The sequence below is a fragment of the Budorcas taxicolor genome, chromosome 11, assembly GCF_023091745.1.
Source record: "Budorcas taxicolor isolate Tak-1 chromosome 11, Takin1.1, whole genome shotgun sequence".
In the NCBI taxonomy this organism is placed as follows: domain Eukaryota; kingdom Metazoa; phylum Chordata; class Mammalia; order Artiodactyla; family Bovidae; genus Budorcas; species Budorcas taxicolor.
This window is the reverse complement of record NC_068920.1, coordinates 96,804,082-96,829,412: the sequence shown is the minus strand read 5'-3', so window position 1 is coordinate 96,829,412 and position 25,331 is coordinate 96,804,082. Positions and strand designations below refer to the sequence as shown.

At 47.3% G+C, this 25,331-nt stretch overlaps 1 protein-coding gene across 2 annotated transcripts in view; it reads right to left on the bottom strand.

Annotated features, from left to right (window-relative positions):
• Positions 1-283: 283 nt before the first annotated feature.
• Positions 284-25,331, bottom strand: part of SPTBN1 (spectrin beta, non-erythrocytic 1) — a 209,611-nt gene continuing 184,563 nt past the window's right edge. For both annotated transcript variants that reach the window (XM_052647744.1, XM_052647745.1), the window contains exons 21-36: positions 24,543-24,767; positions 23,830-23,919; positions 23,399-23,677; positions 22,614-22,744; positions 20,973-21,177; positions 20,216-20,590; positions 16,062-16,306; positions 14,843-14,981; positions 13,936-14,020; positions 11,990-12,186; positions 10,783-10,895; positions 10,039-10,102; positions 5,458-5,696; positions 4,094-4,267; positions 2,360-2,402; positions 284-1,605 (exon numbers count right to left, since the gene is read on the bottom strand). In XM_052647744.1, coding sequence (XP_052503704.1) covers positions 1,387-1,605; positions 2,360-2,402; positions 4,094-4,267; positions 5,458-5,696; positions 10,039-10,102; positions 10,783-10,895; positions 11,990-12,186; positions 13,936-14,020; positions 14,843-14,981; positions 16,062-16,306; positions 20,216-20,590; positions 20,973-21,177; positions 22,614-22,744; positions 23,399-23,677; positions 23,830-23,919; positions 24,543-24,767 — 2,823 coding nt within the window. In that variant the 3' untranslated portion in view covers positions 284-1,386. The remainder of the gene's footprint in view (positions 1,606-2,359; positions 2,403-4,093; positions 4,268-5,457; positions 5,697-10,038; positions 10,103-10,782; positions 10,896-11,989; positions 12,187-13,935; positions 14,021-14,842; positions 14,982-16,061; positions 16,307-20,215; positions 20,591-20,972; positions 21,178-22,613; positions 22,745-23,398; positions 23,678-23,829; positions 23,920-24,542; positions 24,768-25,331) is intronic.

Genomic DNA, 25,331 nt, shown 5'->3' with positions numbered 1-25,331 from the left:
ACTGAAAATGTTTTTGAACCCTAGTCTCAGAGCTCAGGTTTGGTGAGCTTTCTGATAACATTTTCATAAATAAAAGATAAAATTTGGATGTATGGCTACAAAACATTCCATATTTATTGCTGTTTCTTGTGATTTTTCAAAGCTGGGACACCAGACACACACAAGAATGTGCAACAGGTACCCAGATGGACAGTCTCCTGTTTCCTGTCTGCTATTTTGCACTGTGCAAATCCCCTACATGGCGTGCACGCAAGGAGAGGAAAAACAACAGTCACCCACCGTGCTAGATTTAAAAGCATTTAATGACATCGCATATATTTAACAGATAGGGCAAAAGTTGAGAGGTACAGGTCATACGACTGAGCACCGGGCCTGAGTGACCAACCTCCTTGTCAGGCCCAGCCTCTGGAGTTCATTCCTATCAATGCCATTTTGATTGTGCAGTAAGATGAAAATTTGTCATTATAATTGTTACAGTGACAGAGAAATGCACACTATGTATCAAAGAGCAAGGTAATGAAGCAAATTATAACACAGTGTGGTAACGCACAAGCAAGTAACCATTAGGGTAACATGACTTTGTCCAGTAAATGCCTCGGTTCCACTTGTACACTTACCAATGATTTAAAGGGTTTATTATACATCTAGTTTTATTATACTTTGTACTAGAATTATCTCAAACATACAATATAATGTATTTCAGCAAAAAAAAAAAATTGAAATTACAGATTATTTAAAACAGTATCGGTTTTCTATTCCTTCTTGTATCCCGACATTCTTAACTGCTGTCCAGGTTGATGCAGAAAAGCTGCATGTCGTGTGTTAGTAAGTGATGCCAGGTACAAGTGGCTTGGTCTGTAGAGTTAACAGTGGGGCTGCACTGTGGCTGCAGCGAGATCATCACACACAATCTGTTTAATCCAGGTTAGACCCATCATGGGCGCTTCTAATAGTCAAACCACTGGGAGTAAATGGGAGAGAATGGTGTTGGGACATTGGTACGTTCCGTCTGTGGCGAGCACAGGAAATATTGTTTAAGCACCGCTGCCTTGCATACCAACAGCACTGGAGGCGGGTTATTTCCAACACAGCCTCACAAAATTGAGGAACAGTTTAAATACTGAGATCTAATCTATATAATTTCGTTAAAAAAAAAAAAATCTGGTCTTCCCTCTGCACCTCAAACTTTTGTTAACTTGGAGATAAAGTGTTTAGGTTGTATTTTTCCCCACCCTCCCCGAGAAATGCTCTATAAATTAAAAGAAAAAAAATCAACCACATGGAGAAACATTTAGGCACAGAGAGTAATGTGTTGGTTCTGAGCTTGCATGCTGGAATTTCACTGAAAAGGTAAGAAGAGAAGGGCAGGAAGTGACAGAAAGGAGTTCACTTCTTTTTGCCAAAAAGGCTGAACCTCTTTTCTTTGTCTTTCTCTTTGTCCTTCTCCCGTTTGCCGGGACTGGACTCGCTGGTGATGGTGACGACGCTGGTGGGCAGGGTCTGAGCCCGGCTGGATGCTGGCGTGCTCTGGGTGCTGGCGGACACCTCGTGTTTATCAGAGGAGATGGCAGAGGAGATGGCCTGGATCCATGTGTTCATTTCCTCCTGGACAAAGGAGGGGGGACACAGGTGAGACTCACCTAAGTTGGATGGACATGAGATACTCTCACTCCGCCTGGGTGACCGTCTGAGCTGCTGTGGGTTGGAAAGCTTAGGAATAGCATGTCTGCCTGAGAAGGGACAGTGGCTCTCTAACAAACGCCTGAATTCAGTTGACAGTACCTGAAGGTCTCCACTGTAGTATATGGTCCTACAAATGTGACGAGCTGGAAGACTGGCCTATAGCACGGGGGTCAGGTCCTACCCTACAAAGTGCTTTTTCTTTTTTGAAACAGAAATCTATTTGATATACCACATTGTGTAAACTTAACAGAGGTTGCTTTTTTTGAGTTTAACGCGCTATGCATGTTTTCTCATCGGCTGACCATACAGCCAAGCGATGGTTGGTTAAAAGCGGTACAGTGCAGTGGGCACAGAGCGGAGGCTCCTAGCTGGGCTGTGGGCTCCACCCCAGTTTGGAGACCACCTCCCTGTGCGTCACCCACAGTTCTCTTCCACAAACTTCAAGAGACCCTGCGCTAGCTTTCCTGCCAGGGTAGGAGAACAATGACATTTACTGCCTCTGACAGACACAGGAGAACAGGAAACCTTCCAGCGTCTGTGACTGTGGAGACCAGACGACAGATGCCACCGCTGATCATCACTTATGTGAAGAGCACCATATATAATGCTCACCAGGCCACAAACACTTGTAAACTTGTATTTGGAAAAAAAAAAGAAAAGAATCTTAAAAACTTACATCATCTTTGGCTTGGAAGAGGTACTCATTGCCGTCATTTAGTCTGTAATTTGAAAGAAGAAAGTCAGTCACAATATAACTTAAGGGAAAAAAACCCTTAACTCTCACATCCTCTGTGGGACACAGGAATCACACTAGAAATGCCCATCGGAACCCTGCACACATCACTCAATGTGTTCGGGCCTGCATGGGATCGGCAGCCACCCCCGGACATCAAAAGGCCATATAATTGGGCCAATATACACAAGTGACTTGTGTGTTTCAATCACTGCATGTGTGCTAAGTTGCTTCAGCCGTGTGTGACTCTTTGTGACCCCATGGACTGTAGCCCTCCAGGCTCCTCTATTCATGGGATTCTCCAAGCAAGAATAGTGGAGTGAGTTGCCATTTCTTCCTGACCCAGGGATCGAACCCACGTCTCTTAGGTCTCCTGGCAGGCGGGTTCTTTTTTTTTTTAAGGTGGGTTCTTTACCACTAATGCCACCTGGGAAGCCCATTTCACTCACTGGAAGGATCAAAAATGTTCCAAATGTATCTATACCTAGATTTGTCGTGGCAAAGACCATCTGGATGGACTGATCACTGCTCTAAACTGAATGCAAGAGAAAGCTCTTTGAAAATCATAAGCCCTTTTGAAATCTTGCCACTGAGCTTACATGCCCCACAGTAACAAATAGCAGACTTTCTGAACTGACAGAAAGTCAGAGAAAAGGTCTCCTAGATTTCTCTTCTTACATACACCTCAGAACCGAAGAAACTGCCCTGGTGAGGCCATCGCTGTGACACAAAGGGGACTGGCTGGGAGGGCTGCGTCAAGAGGAAGAGGGCATTACTGGTGTGGGAGTCGGGTGCTCTCTGCCAATGTCCCAACCCTCTGACACTGTGTCAGGGAAGCACAGAGGGAGGCAGCCAGGGAGCCTAGCTGTCTGTGCCAGATGTTACGGTATGTAAAGTGTCCCAAGGCCGGACCTGCCTTCTGTGTGCACCGAGAGCTCAAGAAATCACACCGCCTGAATTGCTCTCATTTGTGGTCCTTGGCCTCGTCCAGCTGGCGTGAGACACACCCGTAACCAAGGACCAAAGCTTTCCAGATCTCAGAGCAACAGATCAGATTAGTATCATCCTAACTACAACATTTTCACTTTTTATGTTTTTATTTAAAAAAACCCTGATTTTTCTGCCCATTTCCAAGGATAAGCAGAACTTTTGAGCTTGGATCCACTCCTGGAGGAGTCGAATGTATTCTACAGGGTAGAGACACGTGGACTGGATGGTTCCAGAGGCGTCTGGAACATCCACTGGGTGAGTCAGGGGAGCACGGGGCCCCCTACTTCCTGTTTGTCTCCATCCAGCTCTTGAATGACTCAGTTGACCTGTCTCCAGAAAAGTCATGAGCAAAGAACAGCATGTCCTAGGACTGGATTAGCTGCACGATGGGGAAACTATCTTTCTAAGTGCTCCTTAAACTGTGAGATGTGACGAGCTCACCCTGTCTTAGAAATACTAAGCTCCAGCTGATAAGAAATGAAAGCTCTTTTTCTGCAATGTTCACCTATGCCGTTCACCACAGAGATGCCGGGAACCCTAACTGAGATGTGTGCCTATCCCGTCTGTCACTCTGTTGGTAACTTTTTAAACGGTGGAGGAGAGGAACCAACTGATCACAGCATCTAAGAAAACCAATGCCTGGAGTGAAAATCAACACACACCCCCCCACTCTCTGGCAACTCTTACCTGAGCTTGAACACGTGCTTCTTCTTCTTGTAATCAAGGGCCACTTCACAGATGGCTTCTTTCAAACTCACAGGGACCTCGCTGTGGTAGGGGATTCCTGAAGCAGCCGTCTTTGCGTCTTTGTAGAAACCCATTTCTTGGTTATTTATGACACAATAAACATTGTGCCAGGACCTGAGCCATAAAGAAAGGCATGCTTTGAGCCACACCCACTTAAAGAACTGACAGTCCGTTTAACACGAAAATGGTCCCCACACAACATGGCACGATTCTGTTATAATAAAAGCCCTTTCTAAATTGTTAAAAATAAACAATGCAGCAAAATTCCTCTGCAGACTCCCAAGACAAAACCATATGTTGCTACAATGGCAGGTTTTGAAGGATACTTTTTGCTCTGACTTTGAAGAAAAACACAGTGCCCTCTTCTATTAAATAAAGAGACTCTCAACTCTGACTGGAAAGCTTTTTGTGGGTGTTTGATGCCCTCTCATGGTAATGGGGTACAGGCAAGGCTCCTTATTGGAAACATGCCTGTCCTTAAGTAGCTGTTCAATCTCAGCTTCATTCTGTAATGTGGCCTGGCAACCTGATAGGGAAGCAGATTCAGGGCCATGAGCACGTATGGTGCACTGGCCGAGTTAGAAACAGGCAGCCTTCCTCCTCCCAGGACATGACAAACTGCCCTAAGACACTGCTTTTTATCAGAAGACACTTTACTGCCACCTTCCTGTATTAACAAATCAATTATACTGTTCTCAATGTGGATGGCAGCTCTCAGATGGGATTCCCTTATACAGTGTACAACCTGTACAACTGTACGTGGTGGGTCCCAGGCAGTTTGTTTAATGGTTAAGCACAGACTGTGGAGTCAGATAAGTTTTACTAGGGTGTGCCAGCTGTGCCATTTACAAGGGTATTACACAGGGTGAGCTTTCTTAACCTCCGAGAGCCTCAGTTATGAACATAATAAAAGCAGGGCTATTGGGAGATAATCAGTATAAAGACTGCTAGGAGAAAAGGTGACTTAAACAATCCACGTTAAGCAACCCACTTAACCCACAAGGAGGAAAGATAACAGTGAAATCACTTCACTCTAGGAAAGACTCCTCCCTCTCAATCTAGCGGCATTCCTTCTCAGGCCTTCTAAGGCCTCTTCTTGCTGTTCTCTCACACACTTAACTCTTCCTTGTCTTTCTTGGTGAATAAAAAGCACTCTACTCCCACTTCCCAAGAAGGATGTGATGCCCAAGAAGCTACAGAACCAACCAGACACACAAACAACACTCCCCTCTCAATCGACAGCTGTCCACCTCCACCTCTAAGGGGCTGACTTCCCCTAGGACTGCCGGCCTCTGTGCTGTTACCTGCTCGAGGCCTTCTTATTGTGGGCCTCCCACTCATGCTTCCGGTTCAGGAAGCCTTCCATCTGGGCCGAGGGTGTCTCCTGGGTCCTGGCTGGCAAGGTGGCGGCACTCTGGGCTGGGAGAGCAGTCTTGGCTTTGCGATCAGAGGTGGGGGAGGGGATGGGGCTGGACTCTTTCGAGCTCGTCCTCTGTTCTGCAGCGCCGTTGACCATTTCGCTGGTGTCCACTGTTTCTGCCATCTAGGGACAGCGGAGAGGCCATTCAGCTAACCCCGTGAGCCCTGGGGGGGACCACATACGCTCTGACTCGCACACGTGGCTGTGTATAAATGCCTGGCACAGATCGAGGCAGTACAGTAAAACCATTGCACATCCCACAAAGCCAGCTGGACACCAAGGACATTAGAAGGTGGGGGTGGATTAATACCCGCCCGTTTACGGGGAGATGAGAAAAGCGAAATGCCAGGATGAGTTTTACTGCACTCTGCTCCTCTGATCAATCCATTTTCTCTAATAGAACTCAGATCATTTCCTCTTATGGTTACGTTAAAACGAAAGGACAACAGTAACAATCACACGTATTAAATATGAAAGAGCGGACGTTATACAGCAGCCACCTTACAACCAAGGACGCCACCAGAAGGGCTGGAAGTTGAAGCGAAAGGGCATTCACAAACAGATGGATAGACAACTCTATCAGAGCTACACGGCATTCCCCCAGAGTCAGACAAAAAAGACCTTCAGTTTCTGAAAATGCTCTCCAGCTCCCCTCCCCACCCACCTCCCCACACATGGTCATAAACACATGCAGAAATTAAGACAGCAATCATGCACTTCATGTCTACCATCCCCGTTAGACTTTGGAACTTAAGAGCTGGAAGGAAATGAGGCAAGTCAACGAACATCAATGTAACCACGTCTGCCGAAGTTGTATCGTGAGTGGGTTGTAGTTTGTGTTAAAGGAGCTGGAAAAGCCAATCACAGTCACTCAACACCACACGGCTATTTACCCCCAAACAAAGACAGAACCAGGGCCTTCCCCATCACGTGCTGGTTGATCACGGTGCCTTGCTGCACTGAGACGAGGAAGCCCAGCCAGCCAGGCTTCCAGCAGCTCTGACCCTTCAGGCTGGAGTCGTCTTCAGGAGTTGTTCCTTCCCAAGCTCATTGCTATGGTAACCCTCATGGCTTTTCGGCTTGGGAAATGCGGTAGGGTCTCCATTCATTATCGCTTTCAGCCTGTGTGCCATCAACTGTGTACCATGAACTGAAGCGGGCCCCTGGCTGATACACCCAGGGTGTGGGATTAGCGAGTTACTAAAGCTGGGTGTGGCTGACGCTTTAGTGGATTACAGACAACCTGCACCCCTTGTACACGGACAGACATGGAGGTGTCAATGGCACGCTCATTAGATAACGTCCCCCACCAATGCTGCCCAGAACCAAGTGACACCAAATTAGCAGCAACAACCTCAACAGGATCAATGGGAGACTGGCCACCACTGCCTGAACATCAGATATGTCAACTCGCGGAAACTGGGTGTCTCTGCTGGGTCTTAACTAAGTGACAGGGCAGGAGTCAAGTTTATATTCTGTCTAAACAAACTATCACTGTCAGCATCGGAGTTTAGGGTGGGACCAGAGGTGAGGCACTTGAAGGGTGTTTGTGATTAGACCTCTTTATCCACACAGCAATGTGGAAACAGGATCGTGAGGGCAGAGAGGCATGGGTGAGGAGATGCATGGTGATTATCCTGGCCTTGCAAGTGACAGCCTGCAGACCTGTGCTTATAAGCAATGGGCTATTTAAATATTTCTCTTGCCTTTCACTTTTAAAGGCGAGACAGAGGGGAAATAATGACCAAACAATAAAACACCCCTGAGTCGAAAGAAAGTGAGTGGACTTTAAGGCTGACTAGTCTGTTTTGGTATGAGATTTCAAGAGACTTCTAGTGGGGAGGAAGTATGAGATTGGTCTGGAAGGCCTGTGTCAGGCATGAGTCCAAGGAGACATGGGGTTAGTGTGGACAGAAACCAGGTTAAAAAAAAAATTAGTGCTGCAGGTGTGACTCAAATACTGTAAGCGACAGCAATGACCTGGACAGCGGAATGTTTACTGGGAAAGGGCTAAAATTTCTCATACTTGGTCAGACTCCAAGGCAGGTGAAGGCCAGGGGAAGCCTCAGCTGGGGGAAATTCTGCAGCAAAAATTTTTTTCTTTAGAGTTAGAAGGAAAGAGAAAACCCCAAACCAGTATGCAGAGATAATTAATGTTTATGCAAATGAATCACTAATCAAGAAAACAAGAAAAATAAAAGGAACAAAATGAATTTTAATGGACATGTGCTTAAGCATGCCAACAGACAACACGCAACTAGAGACAAACATCAAAAGCAAATCATAGTGCTGTGACCAAACAGTGGGTCCCTGTGGATCCCACTACCCCCACCCCCACCCAACATTGCTTCTCTTTAGCAATTAGTCCAGAGTGCTTTAGTGGCTGGATACACCTGAGATAGTTCAATCAGAAGGTGAACATAAATGCAACGTGACAACTAGCAGCACATGGAATGCCTGATTGGTTTTCTAAGTGCACGAAGCAACACTATTGTCAAAAGGTCATTAACTTGAGTCTCTGCACTGTAACTCAGAAGAATGAAAAGAGCTTTTCTTCTTCTGATACAATCCAATTACAACTAAAAATTTGTTCTGGCAAGCTACAATTTAAAAATCTAGATTAAAAATAGGCATGAGAACAAATGCCAAAAACATCATAGCACTCCTTCTCTCTACGCTTATGTGGCTTTTTTTTTTGGTCTTCTGAATACAAAAAGCATAAAATTGGGTATTAGTCCTACTTATACAAAATTTAAACATATATATATGGACACATCACATATATACATAGAGATCAATGACACATTCTAGTTGGAGCCAGGAACTGGGCTCCCTAATGACCAAAGATGAAGCAGTATTTTTTTCTAAAATGAATTTTGGTATGTTTTAAGGCAGAGACCCAACAATGGTGCATACTACTCCCAGAACATAAGAAGCTTGGCATCTATCTATATACCCATCTACAGCTGCAAGTAGATAGATATGTACATAGAAATAAGGAAAAAACAAACAAGATGCTATATGATGTTATCCTGACAAAAGAAAAAAAAGACATGCATCATGAAATGAAAAGACAAATTAGACTTAACTCATGGAGAACACATATCAAAACAGGTCTTCTAATTCCGCTAACATCTAAATATGGCAAATGAGTAAGTGAATGTCTCACACAGCTTTCATGTAATGTGGACCTGGTTTGGTTTTGCCTTTATCGGTACCAGGAAATCATCTCTTTCTTTAGCTTTTATTCCTAAGGAATAGAATTTCTGATAAAAACATTTCAATCCCTGCTGGTGGTCTGATAAACAATATCCTAAAAGACTCCTTATTAGAGAGTGCCACAAAAAGTCGTAAGAAAATGAAAAATGAACTGGAAGATCCATACGAGACACACAACGGAATTTCTGTCTAAGGAGACACTGAAAGAACTTCTGGAGCCTGAAGGCAGGCAATGGCTCCTGGGGTGGTCTCCCAAGTGCATCATTCAAGTAATCAGGGTGAACCAGCATGGCTTTTGTTCCACTGGTTGGAAAAATTTAAACAGTTTGACACCCTGAAGTCATCAACTAGATGGAAAGGCATGGAAGTCTGGCTGGGCAGGCTTCCCAAACATGCCGAGAAGTGCTGCCTCATCCGCCAGGATCCACGCCCCAGCAGCACTGATGGTGACCCAGATGGAGGTGGAGGCACCTGACTCCTGAGCCCAGCTGTGTTAACTGCTGTAAGCGAGCCTACCACTCTCAGCTCGGGACTTGGCAGAAAAAAACAGAGGAACTGGTTTGTAGAAAGGTAATAAATGAATGATCTGAGGGTCTCAAAACCGTTCAGATTCTGCACCTAAAACAGCTTCAACTCTTTTGTACTGTTTCTCAATAAATGACTGCATCCTTCATGGAATGTTACACAGCTGACCTTAGGTTTTAATCTTAGTACCGGAGGTCTCCCTCCTCATCCACCAGTCTTCCTAGTTCCTGGTGACCTGCCGCAGGTTAATAACACCTGTGAAGGGAGCTGCGCATGGTGCAGGACTGCACCCTGTTAGTACAACTGGAAGTGCCATACCTGTCGATTCTAGCTCTCTTCTTCATTGTGCTGTAATCTCATTTAATTTCAATTACTCACGTAAGGCTTTTGCTGCAACATCTTAATAAAGTAAAAAGCTCACGATAAATAAACAAAAATTATGTAGGCTGCTTTCAGGCAATGGAGCATCCATCAGTTAAAAGACTCAAATAAACATGAATTAAATGCAAACAAATATGAAACCAAGGAAGACTACGAATTCAGTAAAATTTTTAACACTGTGGGTGAAGTGGACGCCAAAAGGTCAAACCAATGGTATTTGGAAAGAGTGGTTCTTGACAAACAGTATCGAACTTCACAGTCCAGACCACGGTTGGTCACTGGCTGTCCGTCTGCTATTAAAGTTTTTGTAGTTTTGGTAGGTTTGAGAGCGGTAACTAACCCGTGGAGATCCCTGTTCAGCCGGCAAACCATTCTGGGAAACTTGGTCTCCTTTTGAAGTATCCCTGTTGGGAAAAAAGGGAAGAAAAGGTGGAGGAGAGGAGAGGAGGAAACAGGGAAGGAGGGAAGGTAGGGAAGAAGAAAAGAGGAGAAAGAGAAGAGTAAGGCAGGATGGGGGAGAACACAGGTCAACTTTATTAGAGCCTCTCTCTCAGAAAAACATAAACAGCCCTCTTTTACATAATGGGATTTCTTTCTAAAAACTTTCAAGTGTTTCAAATGGACTCTAGATAGAAGGTGAGACCTCAGGCATCAGTGCCCATAGAGGTGGCATTAGTTGTCAGGGAGCTTTAACCACAGCAAAATACTCAGCCTTTCAGAAACAGAGAGTAGTTTCTGCCCTTTGTTTGAAATCACCCAGAACTTTCAGAAAGCATCACTGTGCAGTCACTGGCCTGAAATCCAGGTGGTTCACTCCATCCATTTACTCCTGGGGAAGTTGTATGTGTGTGTACACACGTGTGCACAGCAGAGGGAGTGCTGTCTACATTCCACTTTCTGTGTCAACACAGCAATATTACTGTGGACAAGTCAGGGTCCTCAAATGTGACTGTATGACGGGTCTACGCTGTCTGCAGAATGACTGGCAGGCAGGGCACAGTGCAGCACAGGCTCAGAAACGAGCTTCCTCAACTCCACTTGTCACTGAGGCTGGGTGCAGGCAGGCGGGCTGCCGGTGACTCACCACTGCTGCTGGGACTCAGTCTCCTCGGAAACCTTCGTGCTCGGCTCGGGGGAGGGCGGCCGCCTCTTCCTCTCCTCTTCCTCTTGCTGTCTGCGCACTTCCAGTAGCTCCAACTGAGGGAGAACACCGTGATGTCCGGCAGAGCCACAAACTCTGCCTCTTTTAAGGAAACGGTTCCAGGTGAGCCCTATTTGAGTGTTCTACATTGGATCACACAGGACGACCTGGAGCTCTGACATCCTAAGCAAAAGCTCATTAAGGTCACAGGAACTGAGGCTACAACCCCGAGCCACAGGAAACCAAGGTCTGTGTGATGAAGCAGACCCACTGTACAGGCTGGCAGAATCCCTGGAGTTGTGTGTGGCACTGGGACATTGAGTTTAATTGCTACATGAACTCTGCAGCCCTTGAATTCACTGAGGAAGAAAGCAGCTGAGTGGGAAGGGCCATTCCGGACTTCCCGTCAGAGCTCAAACACCACTAAGTCAGCACTGCAGTAACTCCCCACAAGGCTTCTTGGGCTGCGATGGGAATTGGGTTTAGCTAAACCCCAATAACACATTTTAAAAAAGCCACAAACTAGTCCAGCTGAAACTAACCCATTTCATGAGCAGTAAGTACTACAGCATTCCACTTTAGCACAGAAGTATACATGTATAGCTGAGAAGCCCAGAAGCGTAAGAAGAGCATCATTTCTGTACAGCATAAAGAATCAGCTTTCCACCGGCAGTGCAAGTGTCTTGGGAGAGAGATCACCAGTGAGCAAGTCCTATTCTAAAGCCTTTATTTTGGCAGAAGAGATCATCAGGACTGGGGAGAGCCTGGTGGTCTAGGATAAGCTACTCCTGCCTGATGGGAATTCCAATTCTGAAATCTGAAGATAACTGTATGGCTACGATCCCTAGGAACCACAGCTTCTATGAGATATAGAAAAAAAAAAAAAGATCAAAAGAGGAAAGCAAATCCCAATCAATCAATGCCCAGACAGCAAGTGATCACAGATCTCCATGCCCAGGAAGTGACTGAGGGGGCAGCTGCCCTGGGCCATCTCCCCAGGTCCTGTACCAAGAGAAACATCAAGTCCAGGAAGACCCTTCATGCTTTTAAGAACAGAGCAATGACATGAGCTCCCAGGTCTAGGTGAGTGGGAAGCAGAGCTGCCCACGGGAAGCAGCACAGAGCACCCCAGCTCCCAGTGGTCACTCACCGTCGTCAGTCTTTCCAGGGCAGAGAACCTCTCGTCCCAGGTAGCTGCAGACTTTTCAAAAGCCTCATGGCGCTTGATGAGCTTCTCAACCTCGTCCACGCTCTGGCCTATCTCTCGGCTGGACAGGTAGGGCTCCTGCCCGAGCAGCCAGGCCTCGGCCACACTGGCATCCCTTGAGAACTGATGGACCTCTAAGACTGCACAGGAGAGCAGAGAGTGAGAATGTGGGCAGGTGACTGGGCAGCCGGGGGTGGTGCTGCCCTCTAGTGGCAGCTGCCTGCACAAGCTGCCTAGTCTAGTCCGGACCTGCTCTGTCCACATAACATCAGGGGAGCTACACATTGCGACTTCTACTAGCCACATTAAAAACAGATGAAATTAATTTTAGAAGGACATTTTAGCCCTGATATATCAAAGGGCTATTTCAACATGTAATCAGTGAAAAAAAAGAAAAATTACTGAGCTGTGTTACATCTTCTTTCTTCTGTATTTGAAATTTTATACTTAGAGCACATCTCAATTTGGACCAGCACAGTACAGGTTCTAAAGAGCCCCATGAGAACAGTGGCTGCCACAAGACCATGTAGGACCAGAATATATGCTCTGCTCACTCAGCCCTACTACAGTGAAGTAAGCTTTGGAGCCCTGCAGGAATTCACAACCTATGTTCAACCAGACGACCCTGATGGAGCAGCCATTCACCAATCACACTTTCTGGGTTGGAAGTGCTATGTTTTACTTTGGGGGTTGAAAGGGAGGGAAGGGTCTGGGAGCCCTACACAAAATGGAGATGGTATGGGCTAAAGGGCTTCTGCTTTATCCATTCTGTCCTCCACTTGAGAAAACACAGCGTGGCCTCCACCTACTGCACTGTGAGAAGGCAGGTCAGATCCTGCTCTGTCTGCGCTGGGGCTGACTGGCACCTTCACTACACACTAAGCAGCAGCGCCTGGGGTCACTCAGGTAAGAAAAACACTGCGGGCAGCGTCGGCGTCACTCTGGTGGCCCCCAACGCTGCACCACACGAGGGACTCTTCACCTCATCAGGACTGCTCAGCACACAGCCTGGAGCCTAGCTCACAGTGCAGGGTATACCCTGGGCTTTGCTGAACTGAAATGAACCTGCCCAGGGAGTGGGCGAAATTAACAGACCAAATCCTCACCCAGAGAATGGTCAGGAGTGGGACTTCTTGAGCTGAGGCACTCAAGAAATGAGGCCTAACATTTTTTAGAAAAGGACCTTCGGATTCTGCTTCTAGAAAGCACTTCTGGTACCTGGGAGTAAGGCTGAAGCCTGGAGCCCCAAGCACAGAATGGCAGAATACAGTAAATACGGTAAATGATGCTTCAGTTGGACTACCTTTGGTGTTCATAAATACTACTCCCAATACTGTATGTTACAAATTCTGTTAGCTCACATATTCTCCTATAAAATGAGACTTAAAATAGAACCTACCTCAGATGATTATTGTGGAAAGTAAATAAAGAAAAAACATATAGAATACTTAAGAATAATGCCTGCTTCACTGACAATTCTTTATCATTGCTAGCTTTCATTAAGACCTAACCAAGCCAACTTTCCATCTTCTTAACTCTGCAATAACAATTCTTCCTAAAGATCACTGGGGGGTGGGGGTCTCTTTACTGCACTCCCCCAGAGGGGATGCCCATCCTGTGGTCCCCATGCTGTTCCTGCACACCTCGACACGACTCACAGCACTGAGGTCAATCATGGGAATGAAAGACAATGAAGGTGACACAGGGAACAATTTAAAAATACTTATTAGCATGAAAGAGTTAAATAAGATATTAAAAAACAAACATTCAGAGAGGCTCCAAAAATCAGTAAGAGATAACACTGTATCAAACCAATAAAAGCAGGTAAATAAACTCGCTTGCTTTCAGCGGGGACCCAGAAAGAGCAGAGAAATTTGGTATATCCTTACTCAGTCTTAACCATTCCCATCGGTCTTCCCACTTGTCAATCATTTCTTTCCTCTTTTCTGTCAACTGCAGTAACTTCTCCTTGATCTGTGAGAAAAGAAGGACCCCAGGGACATCTTAATAGACTGGACCACATCCTCCTAGTCTGCCCCTTGATGGGCCACTTTATGTATGAAAAACACATTTTACATAGAGATCACCACTAACGTAGGAAAGATCTGAGAACCACTCAGTCCATCTGTGCGTCAGGAGAGGAGAGAAAAGCATGGCAACGTTTCTTCCGGAGGGCGCTGGGAAGAAGGCCAAACTCCACCCAAAGTTGCTCTGTTGTGAGGTGGCCAACAACGTATCAAGCCCTCTCCACACTCCAGGGCTCCCGGGTTGCACACATGCAGGAAGAGAGGGGCAGTGAGAGCGCCAAGCCCCAAGCTCTCGGAGGGCACGCCCGAGCCCTAGAAGGGGGCCTCACGCTGACAGCCACTTACCTCTGTATCACCAGCATCCTAACCTGACTTAGCGACCATGCACTAAAGAGCAAACTGGTCTAGGGCATAGGCGACAGAGAAGGGTGTCACCCATGCAGAGAGCCAATGGAGGAGGTGAGAGAGAACAAACCCTCAGCCATGGTCTTTGAAAACTGTCTTCTGGGCCACAGATTGATTGGTTTTAGACTTACAGTCTTGCCTAAATGCCTTATTGTAACACACAAGAAAGAAGCAAGCAGTTTTGAAATACATGTAAACGTGTGCTTATGTATGTATGAATGCAAACACAGATTTCTGTGTGTAAATATATATGCATACACATACATACGTACAACATATACATACACACCCAAGAGAGGCTTTCTACATCTGAACACCAGCTGCGCTCCTGGGCCCCTGGGCCCCGAAGCAAAGCAGCACATACCTCCTCAGATGCGTAGTGCTTCCTTGCCAGCAGGGATTTCCCCAGTTCAATGCAGGTCGTAAAACTGTCATTACGAGCGTCAATTTCAGCTTTGATACCTTGATGATTGTTCATCAACAGTTCAACAGATGACACATCCCTAAAATTATACAAACAATACTTTCTTTATGAGACCGAGCTTTTCAAATGCTCGTGCAGGTTTCTAAACACGTAATTACTCTGATGGAAACTGACAGCACGGTGTCTGATTCACAGTCTGCACCCAGGCTGGGTCACAGAGCTGCAGCATAGAGGAGTATTTCAGGGCCAGCTTTGTGGCCTGCCCACTTTTCTTTGCATGTGTTTGTGCTATAGTCATTCTTCTCAGTGGAGACCAGAAAAACCACTGGATCTCTGTTCAAACTTCTAGTTTAAAATCCAGTTCATTCCTCTTCAAGAAGGTTCAGAGGAGTAACAGGCATCCCCAATCATGCCCTACTGAGCTGCCAAAGGTTCAGGACATGTTTCAAAGAGCAGTAAATACTGTCTCCTTATTTAGACATGAAGACAGAGCAGAAATCAATGACTCCATGAAGACTTCTAATCCATCAAAACCTACTGACTGGGAAGTCATGACCGGGGAAACGTAACTGCTTCATATATGTAATAACCATATTTCTCCTCTTGGGGCACAGTCCCTTTCTCAATTATGGTGGGGGCTAGAGCCAGCAGGGGTGAACGGGAGGTTGTGGGCGTGCCTGCCTGTTCATCTACAAGCTTCTTTTCAGTGCTCTGCATGAAACACGGCCAAAGAGAAGATACAGGACAAATACTAAATACAAATCCCAGGACCCCAGTAGAGCAGATGTGGAGGGACAGAGGTACCTTTAGTAATGTGCATAAGAAAGGACAGACTATTTTAACCTAACAGACCCAGAAAAGCCATCTTGTTCCAGGGGTAACATTCACTAATCAGACCCAAGATCCATAGCTGCTGTGAGGCATGAGGCCCACAGACGAGGGTGGGAGGGCCCGTTTGAGCGTGGACCCCGGGGACAGAGTCGGGGAGAACCAGGAAGGGCTCCACAGGGCTCCTGATGACACTGGACGCCTCCTTCCCTGACAACTGCGTGCAGAGTGAAACAGCGGCGCCCCCCCTCACCCCAGGGCCCTTTCCCGCCCTTCCTCTGGACAGGAGGCTCTGGGGCAAGGCTCTGGTCAGGGAGGCAGGCAGCGTTACCGGGGCTTCTCCTGGGCTTCGATCTGCCGGATGACATCCTCCATCCACAGCATGAGATCGCGCACCATGCTGAAGAAGCGGAACTTGTCTCCCGTGTCCACCAGCCGCACCCTGCGGCCTTCGCAGGCGTCCAGCAGGGCCTTCCACGCTTCCAGCACCTCGTTCTCCCGTTTTTGGATGTCGTCGGCCTTGTCGCCCGCGTAGGCTGCCTGGAGGCGGGCCGCGTCTTCCTGCAGCTGCCGCACCTGTGAAGCCGCCGGGAGGTGAGCCGGGCCAGAGCTGGCCTCTGAGCTACCACCCCCACTGCCCACTCCCTCTACGCACTGTCCCCGCCAGTGACGGAGCCCTGCTCAGGAAAGGCCCTTGGAGGCGGCCCGGTGGGTGAAGCTGGCACAGAAACACATGGCACGCCTCCACATACCCAAAAATAAATACCTAATTTGCTCCTGCACGGTATAGAAGGTGTTCTTTATCACAAATGAGAAACTGCCAAGAACAACTCATTTTGAAAACGCCTTTTCCATTGCTACGTGATGTTGCTGCACACATATCACCTGTAAGAGCTCCCACAACAGAATATTCCAGCTTGAAAAACAAAAATGCCACACTCAATGTAGTTGGAAAAAATAAAAACTGATGCCAAAGAAGATAAAATCTTAACAGCCAAATTTCAACAGAAAGCTTTGGGGAACGAGAATGAAAATAAGTCTTATATGAGAAGATGCTACCTGGAGATACTGTAATTTGTCATCTCTCATTTGGCAAAAATGGAAGCTTCATGATGTCTATGCCAGAGAGCTGACTCACCGCTAATGGGACAAACAGCTTACAGCTCCCACAGAAGGCACAAGCAGTACCCACTGGAACCACAAACGTGTGTGCCTTTTGATTTTATGATTCTACTTGGTGGAATTTATCCTACATATACTTTTACACTTTTAGGAAATGATATACATGTAAGGTTATTTATCATCGCAGTGTCTGTAATTATGTCAATAGTAATTATATAATTCAAATTCTTATTGAGAAGCTCCTTAATTTGTAAATGTGTATGAGTGCATCTGGTTTATTTATTTTAATCATCGAGGATGGTCATCCAACAGTGTCTGCAAATGTGGTAAACAGGCTCCCAGGCAGGCATGATAAAGAAAGGGAACAGGCTCCAGGAAAAGTGCTCCAAGATGATGGGGCTATGCGGAAAAAGCAAAGCATACAGAGTGCGCAGAGTATCAACTTTCTGTGTAAAAAGAGGAAAAAAACAACAAAAGGCTTTCATGTTTTTGTTGGGGGTGGTAGGGATGTGTGGAGGGAGGATATATCATTACAAGAGAAACTGATAACCACGGCTTATCTGATATGCAAAAATTACCCTCTCTTATGTTTTACATAAAGTACATAATAGTAATGCCATATATGTGATTTGATTTCCATATCCTAGGAGACTTCTGTAAATATTCTGCAATTATGGCTCAGGTATACACTCACATGACAATAAGCAAGTTCCTAGGGAGCCATTTGAATAGATAATGTTCTGTGTGTGTGCGTGCACGTGTGTGTTCGTGTCCAGTCGTGTCGACTCTGTGACCCCATGGACTGTAGCCTGCCAGATTCCTCTGTCCATAGGATTCTCCTGATAAGAATACTGGAGTGGGTCCTTTTCCAAGGGATCTTTCCAACTCAGGACTGAACCCCTATTTTGCATCTCCTATATTTGCAGACAAATTCTTTACTACTAGTGCCACCTGGGAAGTCCAGTCTCCTGTGTGGCTAACCTAATCTTTCCAAATAAGTAAAGAAAAAAACAAAAAACAACCTTTTCCTATGCCTCTCCTTGTTTTTAACTTGTTCTCACAACAAGAAAACAAGATGGCCGAGGACAGCAACAGTAGGATGTGCACGAGAATGAGCTACTGTCTGAGGAGTCCCTGCAGAGCATCCTCGAGCTCCCTCAGTCCTCTGCTCCCCCGCAGGATGGAGGATGGGGGTGGTCAGCTGGCCCCACACTCTGCCGGCTTCTGGAGTCCGCCCACAAGCCCTCCCTGCTGCTCTGGTTCTGCTGTTAGTGCACGAGGGGTGGTGCACACACACCTCTGTGGCTGAAATGGCCTGGCCCATTGGGTACGGAGAGGTGTCCACCATCAGGCTCGACAGGGTGGATTCCTGCCCTGGGTATTCCTGGACTCGCAGTGGGCTCCCTCATCTCTCTCAGCCTCACATGGTGAAGGAATTTAATGAAACAATGAGAGAGCAACTCCCCATTTCTGGAGTCTCTTGAAGTTCTAAAAGTAAATGATTTTATAGGTGCAGAGGAAAGACCTGCTGCTAGTAAGCCTTCTAGGTATTGCGGAAGTTCTCTGAAGCTTCTTAGAAATGGTAACAATAATTAAAGAACATTCATTCCGGGAGTTAGTGAAGGACAGGGAAGCCTAGCGTGCTGTAGTCCATGGGGTCAATAAGAGTCGGATACAACTGAGCGACTAAACAACAACAAATAGAGTTCTTGCTATGGCATATGCTCTGTACACGCTGTAATCGTTAAAGCATTAGGCAACTCAAGGTTAGGGAGGAAACTAAACTCCCAGCGATAGTGAGGCAGGCTCAATTCAGACCTGGGCCTGACCTTCTCTGGTGGCCTTGCTCCAGATCAGACTGCATTCAGGATCCCGACATGCTCACATGGTACTCCAGGACCTTTTATGGGAAGCTGATGAACTTTTGAACAGGGAGACTGCCAGCTCTGAAGCAAAGACTGGAAACCCTCACACTGCACGGTGGGCTCTTTTAAATTCTGCCTAATGCAGACCCTCAGCCACTCCACATATTTCTTTTAAATATTTCCTCCACATCTTCCACCTCTTTGATGGACATGGTAAAGCCACTTAATCTGAGTGGAGCTGCACCTGTGACCTACCTTTCCTTCTATAAGGAGCAGATTAAGGGGAAGAGAATGGCAGTAAGGGTGGTCCCTCCATAGAGCAACCCCCAGAGCACACCAAAGGAGGCGGACACACTAGGTTTCAGGGGCTGGCAGAACCTGGGCTGCCTGTCTGTGTCGAGATTTGTTGGCACACAGACATGCCCTTCATTTTCAGACTGTCCATGGCTGCTTTATGCTGCAGTGGCAGAGCAGAGTAGTTGTAATGGACTGTATCTCCCACAAAAGCCAAAAATATGGACCATCTGAGCTTCTACAGAAGAAGTCTGCTGACCCCTGTACTAGAACACTGATGTGCTTCCAAAAGATAGAAACAAATCCTCTGATGTCCTCAGGGCTGGTATCTTTAATAAAACAGACTTCTCTAAGATCATGAAATTTAAGGGGAAAAAACATACAATTTATTTTTCATCTAACAGATATAAGACTGCGCAGGAAACTGCAGAAATGAGTATATGAACTAGAAAGTGACTACACTACAGATCCTTGCTGTTATATTGTTATCACTTTATCAGAAATCTTTTAAACAAAGCCTGAGTGTTAACCATTCTATGAGAGGGGAAAGGGCCAGGCACACTACAACGTTAGAATCTCGTTTTCTCTATTCTCCAATACATAACTCAGACTCCGGTTGATGGAAAATAATAAGGTATCGTTTTGGAAAATTGTTCTGAATGGATGTGCTCAGTCATGTCTGATTCTTTGTGACCCTATGGACTGTAGCCTGCCAGGCTCTTCGGTTTGTGCAATCTTCCAGGCAAGAACACTGGAGGGGGTTGCCATGCCCTTCTCCAGGGAATCTTCCAACCCAGGGATTGAACCCATGTCTCCTATGTCTCCTGCATTGGCAGATGGATTCTTTACCACTAGCACCACCTGGGAAGCTGACTCTGGATGGACATGCCAACAGAATTTAAATTTTTGAGAAGGTCCATAACCTGTAAATGTGTGTGTGCAGCTGGTTTACTATCTTAATCATGATGACAGACATCCGACAGTGTCTCCAAATGGGACAGAGATCACTATGGACTGGTAAGTTCTCCTAAATTGAGCGTTAAAATAATGTCTAACGTATGTGTGCACACATACGTGCATTTAATTTGGGCCATTCTCTGAGGCATGCTTGAGGAGCCAAGGAGTGGAGAGAGAGGTTGAGAGGGGCACAAAGACGCTGTACGGAAAGAGAACCTCCCACCAGCCCAGGTGGCGCCCCGCCTACCTGAGTGCCCAGGGCCTGGATGTCGTGCTCAAAGGTGGTGTGCATTCTCTGTAAGGTCTCCACTGTGTTCTGATCTCTCCCGAGCTCCTCGGGGAGTTTCTTGTGTTTGTCCTGGATGCGCCCAAAGATCTCCTTGGCGTCATGGTAAAACTTGTGCAGTTCATAGGAGGCAGCAAGGATCTGTGTTCTGGTGTCAATGAGCTCCAGGAGGTCGGCCCAGGCCTCATTGAGCCCATCCTTCCACTCAGCGATAGTAGCAGCATCTGAATGTCCAGAGTTGATGAGCTCGTCTGCCATGTGGTTGACTGTGTCCACACGTTCCTGCCCAATGTTCCCCGTGTCCCGGGCGAACTCTCGGAATCGCTCTTGGAGCATCTGAAATGGGGATGGGCATAAAGAAACCAGTGAGACCACCATGGACACATCATTTACTGATCACTCAAACACCCTTTGGAAAAAAACACTTGACTTAACAGATGTCAGATCCAAAAGCCTCATGTCAATCAAGCTTCCTTCTCACTAATGGCAGCAGAGAAAGGCATGGCTCCACCTCCTCTGACCAGAGGAACAGGCACAGAGATTCAAACATAACAACTTTCAAGTTGCTCGATGATCAAAGTGCTCAGCTGAAATGAAACCCCATGACCTCTGACTCGAGTCTGGGGTGTTTCCTCTGCTCACAGACAGGGAATGCAAAGGGCCTTCCACAGTCCGCCCTGTGCTGTACGCCCACCCGAGTTCTGCTTGTGTTACTTGCCGTGACGTGCTCGTAGTCCTGGCCCAGCTCATGCGACCCCGCGACCACCTCCCTCTCAGCGATCCACTGCTCCAGGTCGTCCACCTCGCGGTTGAGCTGGAACAGCCGGTGTCTCTCATCCAGCTTGCCCCGCCTCTCCTCAGCCAGGTCCTTGAGGCCTGCGTACAGCTTGTCCACCTTGGACTGCCGCATGCTGATACGTTCACTGAGGGGAGTGAGACAGGGTGAGGTGGGGCGGGGCGGGGGGGGTGGACTTTAAATACCACATTTTCTTCAGGGAGACAGCAAATGAGGGCAAATGCCAGGAGGTCACATTATACAAAATTTCTTGAAGGAATCTGAAGGTTAACTCAGACCAAAAAATAAAAGTCAACTTGGACCTCAACTTCAGGTAATAGAACGCCAACATGTAACAAAACACAGTCATTAAGGACAAAGGCCACCCTGACTGTGATGATGGAGGGCGGGGAGAGAAATCGAAATGCTCTACACTGATGGCTCTGAACGTCAGGATTTCCTTTGACGTTAAAAAATTATTAGCCTAGGATGCAGGAGCCGTCCTCCGTTCTCAGGGCCACATTGCCAAAGGGACAGAACATTCCCGTCTGCATGCATTTGACCTTCTCTGGGCTGTATGCTCTTCCCTGCCAGGAAGGCGGACCCTGCTGCTCCCATTTCCTGGGTCCTGGGGGAGCAGCATCCACCCCGCCACCCTGCTTCTACTTCTAACTTCTCTCAGAAGGACAGCCTTTCAGCAGATAAGTGGTCAGACAAGGACTCACTGATGCCCAGCCTTGGAGATGAGGAAGGCCACCTTCCTGAAAGAGCCCCATCCCAAGACAGCCAAGGACCTCACTTCCAACTTGCCTTGGTTAATGCCCAAAGCCGATCCTTGTCTGTCTGAGACACAAAAGGCAGTTCCAGAGAAAGCCTAAAATGACTACCGCTGCAGTGAGCGTGTCAGTCTGGTATGTAACAGGGCAGGGTGCCACACACTCTTTTTTCTTATTCCTGAGGCATTATCAAGACTCAAAATAAAAGGGTTAAGAGTGGCATCGTTTCATTCTCTTGGAAGCTCTTTTATTTCACAACCCCACATATCCTTATCCATCGCTCTACCATGGGATTCCCTGGTGGCTTACATGGTAAAGAATCTGCCTGTAATGTAGGAGACCTGGGTTCAATCTCTGGGTCAGAAAGATCCCCTGGAGAAGGGAATGTCAACCCACTCCAGTATTCTTGCCTGGAGAATCCCACGGAGCCTGGCTGGCTACAGTCTATGAGGTTGCAAAGAGTCAAACAAGACTGAGCGGCTCAGAGCACACACACACTGCTCTACTACAACACTTCCCTCAAATGGACGACTTTCTAAACCCAAGCGCAGGTGCTCTGATCACCCTGTATACCCATGCAAATCCATCTGCACTCCTGACTCACGATGCCAATAATCTCTCAATAGGGCTTGGCCAGCAGGAGATCGTTAGCCCATGAGAGCAAGCCCCTATCACATGATAGCCTACCCTTCCTGTTCAGCACAGGCCTACTGGGTCTGTTTTAAAAATGCTTCCCAAAGACTCAAGCAGGAGGCCCTGACCAGGAGGAACTGCCAGGCCAGTCTCACGTTCATGAAGCAGCACGCACCTTTCAGGATGGCTGTCGGCCACCAGGGCCCGGCTGGTCTTGGAGAGCTGGTGCACTGTCTCTGCGTAGTCCTCCACAGCTTGTTCCAGAATCTGGTGCTTCTTCAACATGGAGACGGCGCTCTGCTCATCCTGTACAGACAGGGGACCGTCACACCCACAGCCGCCCCCCATCCCCAAATCCAAACTACCTGAAAGCAGACTAGCTAACTGCACAGCACAGGGGGGCGGGAGAAAGACTTGGCAGAAAGAAAAAAAGCCACAAGTGCGATATGGGCAGCGGAGTCTGGAGCGTTTCAGGAGTGGTGAGGCGGACTGGGCTGCGGGAGCCTCTGAAAGGTGGCCATGAGGGTGGTGCAGTGACGAGGACCCTCTGACATACGAGGTGAAGCCAGGCAAACCGAGTGTGTCTTGGCTGGAAAAACTCTCCACATCTAACAGATGCAGATGACAGCATTCTGGTTGGAGTGTGATACGAAAAGTATTTCAAATACTTTTAAACTGTCTCAAAAGCATCCAGTATTTTGTAAAAGACAAACTTTGGCAAATGTCTGTTTAAAAAAGGGGAGAGCAGATAAATACCATGATTCAGAGAAGGAAATTCTTTACCAAGGGGCAAATAGCCAGGTTCTAGTCACCTATGTGTGCCATGCTGCCCCCGTAAACAAGGCAACAATCAGACGTTGCACAAGGATGCCACCCCCAGCAACACAAGCTTCAGGTCGAGTCAGAGGCTCCCCGGGCGCAGGGACGGGGCGCAGGGGTGGGCTCAGCCTCTTTCCTCACCTTGGCCTTCTCCTCGGACATCATGTACAGCTCCTGCTCGCTCATCCATGCCTCAGCCTCGGCCGCATCGAAGTAGTACTGCTGGGCCCTGTGCGCCTCCTCCAGCCGCCGGTGCCGCTTCTCAGTCTCCTCGATGAGGAGGCCCCACAGCTGCTTCAGGTCGGCCAGTCTCTGCCGGATGGCCTCGGCGTTGAGGCTGCTGTCAGTGATGATGATCTGGCTCCTCTCAAAGATGTCATCGATGCGAGGCTGGTGCCCCTGGATCTCCTTCTGGAGGGTCTGTGAGATTGGGGAGCACACACGCAAAGCTCACTGAGCCACAGCAGCACGCTGCTTGTGCCAGGCCCTGAGGCCGAGGAGAACCTGCCCGTCCTCTGAGCTCCCCCTTCTCTGCCTCCTACCATGGAGCTCGCCCCAGCAGACACACTTACCTGATTTTTCTTTATTAACAGCTGCACAGTCTGAAGGTTGTGGCCATGATCCGTGGAGGTCGCCAAAGGCATCCTCTCTCCAACCCACAACTGGAAGGAATTGTAAACAGGTGGTCAGGGCCACTCAAAAAGAACAAATATTTGATGCAGACAAGGGCGGGAGGGGAGAGCAAGGAGGCCAGTATGGGAGAGGAAGCATGTTCAACCCTAGTGGGGGATGAACAACAAGATCCTCCAGTGCAACCCAGGGAACTACATTTAATATCCTGTGACAAACCATAAAGGGAAAGAATATATATATATCTGTAAGTTAGTCACTTTGCTGTACAGCAGAAATACAACATTGTAAATCAATTATACTTTAATAAGAATTTTTAAAAAAAGAAGAAATAAACAATTGTCCCACTGGGAGGGGCGGCCCAGGCAGCCTGCCCTTCTTCTCCAATGAAGGGTACAGGCTAGTCTTCCAGACCTTACTTTTATCCACAATGCCAGACTCTCCAGGAATCCCCATTACTTGTTGTTAAAACGATTGTTCTGGGGCATTAAAGCCCTCAGTTTACCCTTAGAAAACTAGACAGAAATCCAGAGGTGTATTTTGTGTGGACACACGGTGCAGGACTGTGACAGCTCAGCCCACCCAGGGACTGAGGCGGGTCAGGTAAAGCAGTGGGAACCCGGGCTGCAAGCCGGCCATGTGAGGAGGCACTCACGATCTCGTCCTCCACGTCCCGGTTGAACTGATGGATCTCCTTGGAGGCCAGCAGGTTCTGCTTCCTCTCATTGAGGGGCTCCAGCAGCTCCATGAACTTGGTCTGCACGGTGAGGCGCTTGCTGTCCACTTCGTCCGTGCTCTTCCCCTCCTGGCTCAGGGCCTGTGCCTGGCTCTGGAGTTCTTCTATCTCCTTCTTCCGCACCTCCATCTGATTCTCCAGCATCTGAAGATGGAAGACACACCCACCTTCACACCCGAGACAAGGGAAACACAGACAGTGATTTTACATGCTCCCCTTTGGCACTGACCAAAATAGAAGATTTGGGAGTATTAATTGATACAGTGGAGAGCCCAAGAAACGGTTCTGCATGGCTAGCAAGCCAGCAACTAGTGCTCCACTTTGTCAGCTGATTTTTCCAAAAAACAAAACAAAACAAAAACCTCCCTTTCTAAGGATTTTTAAACTTGGGAGCAGCAGTCAAGTTTATTTAGGAACTTCAGAGGCAAATGACAGGGGAAATAATTAATTATGGGGAAAGGATGGTCTCCATCTGCCTGTTCAGAAGTCACAAAGACACTGAAAACCAGCTTAATCACCAGTAAGGAGTCAGGTCTTCAGTTTCCAGTTCTTTTAGGCCAGAAGGATACCTAACGTTAACCATCTCCTCTCAATTGCTTTAATCAGAAAGCTGATTCTTCTTTTTAAAAATACTCGATAATAAAGCTGAAGACAGCCTAACTGTATATTTACATGAGGGAAAAGGGTGAAAGCACAGCAGAAGTGTCT